Source organism: Zea mays, chromosome 7 (assembly GCF_902167145.1).
Source record: "Zea mays cultivar B73 chromosome 7, Zm-B73-REFERENCE-NAM-5.0, whole genome shotgun sequence".
Classification (NCBI taxonomy): domain Eukaryota; kingdom Viridiplantae; phylum Streptophyta; class Magnoliopsida; order Poales; family Poaceae; genus Zea; species Zea mays.
This window is the reverse complement of record NC_050102.1, coordinates 174,508,050-174,518,649: the sequence shown is the minus strand read 5'-3', so window position 1 is coordinate 174,518,649 and position 10,600 is coordinate 174,508,050. Positions and strand designations below refer to the sequence as shown.

The window sequence follows — 10,600 nt, the reverse complement described above, 5'->3', positions numbered from 1 at the left end:
TTATTGTTGTTCACAATTATGCTTTCATGTTCTAATTATGCTCATGTTATAAGTTACCATGCTTGGAAGGGGGTCTCCAAGATTAAACATGCTTGCAAGGGGGTCTCCTAGATTTAACATGCTCTTATCTAAAGGTGCACAAAAGAAAAAATCTCCTATAGCTACTGCTTCAAAGACACATGGAGGCTCTCCAAAAGGTATACATGTTGGTTCTTTCTGATTAGTTTTGGTTCTTTCTTATGTTGCTTATGTGCTGATTTGTAGGGAAAACAAGAGCAAATTGGAATTCTATGTTAGAGAAGACCCTTGTTGACTTGTTACATGAACACAATACACCTGAATTTAAGGGTAACAATGGTTGGACACCCGATGCATGGAACAAGATTGCCAAGGAATTTCAAGAGAGGGAAAGATATGCAGGTTTCTCAAAAGTTCAAATCCAAGAAAAAGAAAAGGAGTTAAAGAGAGATTACAGGATGTTGAAAGATGCGAGGAAACAAAGTGGAGTTTCTTGGGATGAGAAAAGGTGTATGATTCAAGCTGATCCACCGATATGGGACAACATAATCAAAGTAAGTTTATTACCATGTTTCTGTAAACTTGAGATCTTTTTGTGTGTTGTCAGTTCTTAGCTTGGCATTTACATGAATATTTAAGTGTTGTTTGTTTTATTCATCTCACATTTAGTTTCTTACTTTATTGTGCAGTCATTTCCAAGGGCTAAAAAATTCCGCAACAAATCTTTTCCTCTGTTTGAAGCTTTGGGAGAGCTACATGATGGTTAGTTTTCCTTTTACCAGTAACTAAGTTTATTCACTATGTTTTACTATTTATTTCACTAAAACTTCATTGTATAGGTAATACTGCTGAAGGGACCTACAACTTCACTTCTACTCAACCAAATGGTCCAGATCTCACACAAATTGGGTCTGGAGATGTTCCTATCAATGTAGAAGACCGTGAAGATGTGGGAGACCCTTTGGCAGATCACAGACAAAATGAAGTAGAAGACAGAGTGTATGAAGTTGAAGAGGTTGATGTAAATGCTAATAGGCAGGATGAAAGGTCAAAAAGGACTTTTGCTGTTTCAAGGAATGAAGAAGAAAAAGGACCAAAGAGGCCGAAGAAGAGTTCCAACATAGAAGTATTGATGGAGAGGTATCTAGACATTAGAAGCAAACAAGCTGAAGATGAAGCAACACTATTAACAAGAGAAAGGGAGGCAAGAGGAGGTGATGACTTCTCAATTAAGAATTGCATATCAGTTCTAAACACATTGGAGGTCACCAAGGAGGAGAAGGTCAAAGCCTATAAGGTGTTCAAGGACCCTGACAATCGCCAAATTTTCTTGAGTGCATGCAATGATGATAGAGAGGCTGCATTGATGTGGTTGAGGGACGAGATGGCTTAGCAGGTATACCTAAGGTTAACTGCATATCCTAACTCGATTTTGCATGATAAGGTCATGAATTCTGCACAATAAGTATATATAAATGTCATGAGATCACGCCTAACTGCAAATATTCTTTTCCTGATGCCATTTTTTATAATAGCTAGTTAGCATTGTTTGTAGCATTGATCTTAAACATTAACTTGTCTTATCTGTTAGCTCGAAGTACACTATTATATGGTTGAAACTTGTATTGTCTATTACCTTAGCATTTTACATGTCTCATTTCTTAACTTTGTACTCTGAAGAACGATTACAATTTGGGATGCAAAAGCTAATTCATTGGTGTTTCTCACATACAGATCTTAGTAAGATGATGGCTAGATGTGGCTCGAGTTGCTAGAGAGATGAGAAGGTCTAGACCAGTTGGACAACGATTTTTGATGTATAGATGATGAAATGCCAAACTGTAACCGGTTCTGCACGTTCTGGTGCATGTCAATCTGTGTATGGCTAGTGGTTCTGGTGCATGTTAAACTGTACACGTTCTGCTTATATTCTAAACGTTCTGGTGCATGAAGTGATATGAACGTTCTGGTGCATCTTAAACTCTACAAGTTACTGTTACTGTTATAATAAAATTATTCTGTTGACCTCTTGTACAGGTTACTATTACTGCGTACAGCTAACCGAACAAGAAGTGTCATTGCTGTTTACTGTATGGGCTAACCGAACAAGTTAAAAAGAAGACATGGAATTAATGGACAGGGAATTAAACCCCAATTTAAAAAGTGATGGCAGGGGATCCACTCAATCCACGTCTGGATTAATTCCACTTATGGATTATAACCACGACTACCGAACATAGCCTAAAGGGGGAAGGACCTTTACTTTCTCCCTGAGGGTAGGAAAATCATGATCGGAATAGCGGACGTAAAGCTATTGAAGTATCTGTCACACGTCACAGTCTGTAGTGTAATTTTCAAAGCGTTGAGATTATACCCAAGAAACGAGCAACACCGCAAACCAGCATACAGACAACTGCCACAAACCATTTCTTGCTCTCGTATCTGTATCGTCAAAACTCTTCGTCGCTGGCGCTACACCCACTTGCCTCCATCGTCGGCGGCTTTCGCGTACACGCGGGAGTCGGTTCTCAAGATGATGGTGGTGGTGTCCTTGGACACAGAGATCGCCCGGTTGTCCACATACGACAGCGGGCCGGGCCTAATCAGCGGCCGCGTGTCCTCCATGTCACGGTCCTCGTCATCCAGGTAGGCGTACCTCGCCGCGCTCTGCGAGGGCGCCCATATGAGGCAAACGGTGCAGAGCAGCGAGGAGATGAGCTGCCACACCGCCGGGATGACCCACGCCGCGCGTCACTGCTCGTTGTACTCGTCCGTCGACTTGAAGTGGACCTGCAAGCGAAGCGCGTAGCGATTTTGCAGATGACCAGACATGTTGTTTGGAAACCGCCGGGAAGTCTTGTCGTTGTCTAAGAAAGACGGAAGTGCATGTAGAGGTGGTAATGGATCGTGATCCAAATAGTTTTTCACAAAATGTCAAAGTACTAAATAAATTATAGTTCAAAAATGACTAGAAATAAAGCCCGATCCTAACCCGCTTCGATCCTTAAATCTTATAGTGCAAAAATTATAGTCCATGGTCAGCCCTAAGTGCAGGGTGATGTACAAGAGTACTTTCTTTCAGTTGCACATCGTTCACATTCAGACTATGATGGAGCATTCTGATCACTCGCCTATGCTATAGACCAGAAGCATCAGGATTGCATCGGTCACAAAAGATGGTTCTTTTTCCAATCCATCATGTGCCCATCGAAACATTACTAGCACATTGGTTGCGACAGATTGGTCGATAAAAGTCACGAGAAGAGGATTCTTTCTCTATCGATCCTGGACTGAACATCTGGGCTAAGATGTAGAGAAAAAGTAGCAATGTTGATTGTTCAATATGATGGGTTAAAGACCAAGGCTGTGTACTGCTCCACTCAAACTGGGACGTGTTCAATAAAAGATTGAGGCTTGGACAGCAAGAGTAGTTGAATGAATTCATGTTCTTGCTCACAAAAAAAGAAAAGATAGGAGGGTTTGTTTGTCACAAGCGTTTACCTCAAATGTGATCCAGACGAGTGACATGGCCACCGCGATGATCAAGGCGTTGTTCAACCTCCGATACATCTCCAGCTTCGTCGTCATTCTTTTTCGACTGCAAACATCAAAAGTTGCTTTTTCATACTGAAGAAATAAAAAGCCGAAATGGAAGGCCAAAACAGTGTTGATCCTCACCTTGAGCTTGTTCAGCGTCTTCGACAACGAGCTGAAGATCCAGTACACGAACACAGCGTTGAGGACTGCCACAGGGAGTACCGGGAACAAACTCCTCATCGGCGACGGCGAGTGGTCGCTCACGGTGCCGACGTTCTCGTTGACCTCGAGGGCCTCCGTGACGGCGAAGAACGCGGCGCCGAGGCCGGCCACCCCCGGTGCTCTTGATGTGGCTAGGACACTGGACAGTGAACGGTGCATATTTAGTGGTCACCGTACTGTCCGGTGCGTCCATCGACAGAAAGTTGTTGCTTATGTCCAACGGTTATAATTATGGGGAGAGGCTATAAATACCCCCAACCGTCAGTTCAAGGTGTGGGAGCCCAAGCAACATATACCAAGGCATATTGTAGATATTTTCAAGTGCTGATACACCCAAGTGCTTAATAGAATCACTCGGTGATTAGCGTAGGTGCTTTGCGAAGTGCTTAGGTTAGTTAGACCGCTTTAGCGCTTGCTCTAGGTGAATCCTAGTTAGTTGAGTGAGTTTAGAAAAAACACACAACCAATCGGCTCTTGTGTGAGCCGTTGAAATTGTACCGAGTGGGGCGAGACCGCGAGAGTCTTGCGAGACCGTGACAACCGAGTTTGTGTCACGACCGCCATCGTGTACCGGAGGGAATAAGGCCCGCGGCGTTTCGGTCGGAAGCTCGATAGTGGAGATGGTGTGGAGCGTCCGAGAGGAGCCGGAAGCGAAGTATCACTTGCATGTGGAGAAGGCTCGCTGCTCTTTACGGAGTTACTCGACCGAGGTGCTTGGCCCTCGCGTGGACTTCCCTCTGCGTAGGGGCACCAATGAGGATTAGTCGGGACCTTGCGTGGTTCCGGATACATTGATAAAAATACCAGCGTTATCCACGAGAGTTTGCTCTCTATCTTGATATTTAACTTTCGCATCTACATTAAGTATTTAAGTTTCAATCTTGTCTTTTATTTAGATTGAAACTTAACATTTGCGGTAGAGATAGCAACACTTAGACAAAACCTAATTTACACATTATAGTTTGATTATTTGCCTAGGCTTTGCTCTAGGGATTTATTTTTGGCCTAGTCTAGAGAAAGTTTTAGAAGTCCTAATTCACCCCACCCTCTTAGGCATCATCGTTTCCTTCATGGTTGAACCACACTTCGGGCTGGTTCCGCCGACATTTACTAGAGATGAACCGTGTTGAAGTTGGCTAGGGACCCGTTGAACTATCCACTTCAACTGCATTTGAGCAGAGACAAAAGAGGGGTTTTGTAGCCATGACTTTGAACTTCATTGCAAGTAATAATACTCATTCGTGGATCCCTCTTTATAGTACGGTGATTCCTAAACTCAATAATTCAAATAAAATTCAAACTTATTCTCTAATAAACACTTGGAGCTCAAAACTCCAAATCAGAGCAATCATCTTATTCCATTGAGTTCCAATATGCTACAATAGTCATCAAGAACATATTCAAACACCGTGATGACCCAAAATCTTATTCTTTCTTAATTTATTATTTTAGTCATTCCTACCAAAGTTTACACATCCATGAGCCCTTTACAGTTTCTTTCCTTGATACCTTTTCCCTTAGACTTGTGACCATGTTTCTTCACTTGTTTTAAGCTAGGAACCCTTGTGTACAATGTTTTGAATCATCTCATCACATATGAGTTAAATCGATGACTTCAAATCATGTCTTCTAATGGTGTGATATTTATCATTGTATGACTCCACGTAATCTGATTAGTTTGTCGACATCACATATAAGTAAAATGTTATTTGTTCCGGTCGTATGGCCGCCATTGCGTAGCGCCAGTCATCCTCGGCCTCCTCGTACCAACCCAGGGCTCGGGGGCTACCTTTGCACCCAGGTTGTGGCCAAATTACGAACAATTGACAGATCAATGAAGTCCACAGAGGGAAACATAAAGACCTCGAAGGAGTAACCACTCCTCTGAGGTCTCGGGGGCTACACCCAACGGGTGCGCTGGCGCGCAACCATCAAAAACAAACCTACCACCTTTCAAAAAAACCCAAGCAAAACACCTGCAAAAGTCTAAAAGAACCTCCAAACATGTGCATGGGAGTCTCGGGGGCTATTGTCGAGCACCATAATTAGGGGCACCCAGATTATGTCCCTAAACGTACCAAGACACAGGAGTACTGGGGAATCACAAGGCAAAACGTGCTCCCCGATCTCCAAGGTCATGCAAGACCAAATCACGATCCGCCCAAGGCTCCACATGTCGGCCGCACAACTACGCATCGTCCGAGCCCAACCTCGAGCAAACGCTACGCCTGCATGGGTATTTGACTCACCCGGGGCACCCTTGGACTGAAAACACATATCTGCCTCGCCCGAGGACATCTCGCGCGAAGGTCCCACGAGTCTGCCCTCGCCCAAAATTCTCAAAACCTCAGGACATATGTATTTAATGCACACTGTAAGAACACCTGCCCCACCGAAGACGCTAAAGTCACAAAGAACGATGCGACCGCGGTCAAATCTACTTTCACTGCCCACAATGACGCACATGCACGAATATCGGGCACTATTCCCCCACTCTGGTTACTGTTTCAACAACTCCGAGATGGGACACATGACATCTGATGAAGGCCTCGACCTCTGGAGAAAACTCTGCCTTGCCCGAGCTCAACCTCATTAAAAGTAGGGCGCATTAAATGCCATATACTCTCTCGCGAATCCCGCAGGAGACCACTCCGACTGCTATTCCAACCACTCCAAACATGACTGAGTACCCGTGCACTGACCCCGCCTCGAGAGAAGTCTCCGTCGCACCCGAGCCCGCCCTCGGCCAATAGCACCAACAAAGAAACGCACGCCGCCGCCGACCCTCCCACGAACGCCACTGAAGACAAGATGGCTATAGAAACCGCAAGGCCGGTGTCCCATCTGCTTTCTACCATCTCGGATGACGGACGAGCCAGATTACCACACACTTTTCACCATGTCGGGCCCTATTTCAACCACTACGACTCGACACACTTCAAACGTCTCATTCTTGCCCCTCACGGGACAGGCTCGGGTACGCATCCGAGCCCCTGACCCCTACCTCGGCTCTCTAACCGGACAAAGTGCGGGTTACAAGGACCAGACATCCTTCTCCTGATCAAAAGCAACATCCAGGACAAGGACCATCTAGCCGACCATACTGCTACATGGGCTCAGATTCATCACCCCTAAACATAACATCAGCATGACGACCCTTGTACTCTTGGGCTTCCCCCTTGCGTCTATAAAAGGAGGAGTCCAGGGTCCCGAGGGGAGGAGAAAGAAACTACACTTCACCATTGGCTCTTCTCCCGTCGTTGGCACTCGCATCAATCAGTCTCAGAGACTTGTACCCCCTATTATGAGCACGTAGGTGCAAGATAATATAAGTCTCACCCCTCGCTAAAAGTAGGGCCTTCTCTTGCCCAAACCAGGACAAATATTGTGTTTTCTTGCATATCCCATCTGGACCGGGGCACATACCATAAATTCACTTGTTGGTTAGGATCCTTAGGTCACAACACCGACATATAGTTTAATTCTTTGAACTTCTATATATTAATATGAAACTTAAATTCTACGCAGCTATAGTTTTTCTACAACCTTAGTTTTGTCACGTGGTTTTCTTGGTCCCTTATATTTTTTGTCCCACGTTCGCCACAGTGTACTACCACCCGACGGTTCAGCTTTTTTCTGACCAGCTTTTCTGAGAATCTGGCTGTGAAGAGAATCTGGCTGTGGGGAGAATCTGAGTATTATTAGGATTACATGCGGAGGAAGATAAAGATGTTCATAGGGCTCGGGATCTAGAAAGTGACAGATTCCTACTATTGCAACAACTCAACCGATTATATGTTTATGTTGATTTTGAATAGTTTTTACCTAAATGAATTTTATAGAAGCTGGCTGAAAAGCTGACGCGTTTGGCAGTCCGTAGCAGCTTTTGGTGGCTAGAAGCTGCAAAAAGCTGAAACAAACAGGGGCATATTCGCCGAGTACAAGAGCGTAGGGCTGGACAACAAAGCCATTACCCGACTCCGAAAACCCGTTTTAATATGGAAATTTCGCGTGTTAACTTAAAACCCGAATTTATTTTGGGTAATTCGGGTACCACACTCGAGGACCCGAAATACCCGCCTCAATGTCCCAGTGCTGACTTGGTTGACGACGGCTATGCCCCACGGCCCATGAGGCTAGCTAGCATGGGCGGAGGACCCAATATTGCTCGACCTTGCTCAAACAATACCTTGATTCAACCCAATAAAATACCAGTAGTAAAATAAATCTCTATCACACGCTCTATTGTCTCTAGCCGACTAGGACTACCTCCGCTTAGCTCCACGAGCCTTGAGGCCTGTTTGGTTCAGTTTTCTTCTGACTAACTTTTTCTGAGAAACTGGTTGTAGAGAGAATCTAACCGTGGAAGAATCTGACTATCGTGGGGATTACATACAGAGGAAGATGAAGTGGTCCAAAGGGTTTAGGATCTAGAAAGTGATGGATTCCTATCGTGACGACTCGACCGATTTTGTGTTCATGTTGATTTGAACGATTTTTACCAAAACAATTCTTATATAGGTGGGCTGAAAAGCTAGGGGCGTTTGGCAGTCTGCAACAGCTTTTGGTGGTCGGAAGCTCAAAAAAGCCCAAACAAACGGGCCCTTCGTCGTCTGCCTAACCGCCAGCTCCGCGTGTGGCGTGCCTCAGCGGCCCAGCCAGCTCCACACGTCTCCATCCAGGCTTAGCTTCGCACTCCGTCGCGTGCCCTCGCTTCACCCATCGCCTAGCTCCACCTGTCCGGCGCGACTTTGTCCGGCCTAGCTCTACGATTCACCCCTGGCCCCTATTTCGCCCATCGTCCCGCTCCGGTTCCTATTGTATTGCAACCCCTATCGCCATTCGCTCATCCCTATTCTTAGAACGACGAAGAGGTCAAAGCAAATCAACACAACAACATCCGTCTAGCTCCACGCAACAAGATGACCAATGATTAGTTAAATGATTTGATGATGTGCTATACCAAAAGAAAAAAATTAAAAGGACTTGATCTTCATAAAATTAAAAAGACATCTCAAAGTAAGAAAAATATATAAATGCAGTTGTCCAGGTCTTCTAGAACTTGACTAAACTAGAGGTATATTCTTATATCATTTTACTTCAATTTACCATCATTAAATTGTCTTATATTTTTTTTTCAGATTTTACTTGCTTTATAATATTTGGCTGTAAATGGATTATCGACAAGATGACTCTTGAATAAAATAGTTTTTTTTTTCACATTTATCGCTTATTTTATAGCTATAAAATTTTCTTTGGTTCTTACGTTACCAATACCTCAATTTTAACGCGTTCTCCGCCACCGAATCACCAATTATGCTGACTGCTGGTGCTTGATCATCTGAATTCTGAACTGCTGATGCTGAACACCATTGATGCTTAGTTTCTGCTGTACAGCTGAGTGCCGATGCTCAACCGACCTACTACACGTAGGATACGGGCATACGGCAGAATGTTGTTTGGGATCAATTCACACCCAAAGTTTAATGTTTCATCAGCTCTCGTTGCCTGTAATTTAGGTCTGAAACCTGAATTAAACGCTAAAACCTCCCCTCATCACTTGTGAGCTCAATACCGAGAAGGAAGAGCACATGCACAAGGGCGTGGCGATCACGCTAAAACGTCCTACAATATGTTGTTTTCCTCACCAGTCCATCGCGTCGTCCTCAAGCTGCAGCCCAAAACCTTCAGGTCAGGCAGTCGATGGTACCCTACCCTGATGCCTTTCATCAAGTATAATATGTCACGAACCTGGTTCTCTTAGATGCATGGCTTGATGTATGCTTTTGTTGGATGATTTGGTTTGATGCAGTTGTCTGCTGCCAAAACTGAATTTAGAAGAACCGTTAATTTGGGTTTGGGAAAAAAAAAGAGTATGATATTTAGCAATTTAGCTCACAATCTTCACTGCAATACGTGTGTCAGTAAATAGTACTCCCTCCGTTTCTTTTTATTAGTCGCTGGATAGTGCAAAATTGCACTATCCAGCGACTAATAAAAAGAAACGGAGGGAGTATATGAACTAATGAAATGTAGCTCCAAGACATGCTGTGCAGACCACACGGTTAGCCTATGTCACCATCCGTTTTGAAATATGCAATCTTATTACACATTTTTATGGTCTAATTTATTCAGTTACTGGACACATTGTAATATGCATTGCAAAACAATGTCTGAAATTAAGAGATCAATGAGGCATCTTAAGGATATTGAGTTAGATGAGGAAGTAGACCATGCTTTGCTTATTATGATGGGTGAGTACAAGAAGAGGAATAATACACAATGTAAAAGACATCGAGGTTCAGTTTTTGGCCATCAGGTTCATGATCGTAGTAGAGCAGAGAATGATAGAAAATTATATCAAGAATACTTTCGGGCTGCGAGGGAGAAGAGCAGTAGTGGCAGTGTGGAACAGACCTCCGTCCATCCGGTGGCTCGGCGCCGTAGGGGTTGCAGGGCCAGGGGACAAGTGCGCTAGCGACGGCGTGGGGAGGAGATTGATCGGAAATGTCGGTGGAAGTTGGGCGACGTGGGAAGAAGGAATAGAGCCAATCCAGCTGAGGCCTAAATTTAAGACCGATAGGATTGGATTTTTGACTTGTTGATCTTTTAGAAAAAAGGGGTTCTGTTGGAGGTGTTTTTTAAGAGATTGCCCTATATTTCAAAATATCAATATATTTAGAACTTCTATTGGAGTTACTCTAATCGTATCAGCTGCACTTGCGTACAGGCTACCGGCGTCCTCAGCCACGTAAGAAAAGGCCCAATAAAGGCCCAACTACAACCAGCGGATATATATACTGGAGCCTGGCGAGATCACCCT

General features: G+C 44.3%; 1 protein-coding gene across 1 annotated transcript; it reads left to right on the top strand.

Annotated features, from left to right (window-relative positions):
* Positions 1-1,411, top strand: LOC103633422 (uncharacterized). The gene is made up of 4 exons (XM_020540906.1): positions 1-197; positions 265-572; positions 708-780; positions 858-1,411. The coding sequence occupies exons 1-4, from the start codon at positions 59-61 to the stop codon at positions 1,409-1,411; spliced, it is 1,074 nt and encodes a 357-aa protein (XP_020396495.1). The 5' UTR covers positions 1-58.
* Positions 1,412-10,600: the final 9,189 nt, after the last annotated feature.

What these genes read in the sequence shown, in the direction of transcription:
- LOC103633422 (XM_020540906.1), top strand. Translation starts at nt 59, where the DNA reads ATGCTTGGAAGGGGGTCTCCAAGATTAAACATGCTTGCAAGGGGGTCT. An exon ending in ACATGGAGGCTCTCCAAAAG is followed by an intron (nt 198 to 264) that starts GTATACATGTTG and finishes GCTGATTTGTAG; the next exon opens with GGAAAACAAGAGCAAATTGG. An exon ending in TATGGGACAACATAATCAAA is followed by an intron (nt 573 to 707) that starts GTAAGTTTATTA and finishes TTTATTGTGCAG; the next exon opens with TCATTTCCAAGGGCTAAAAA.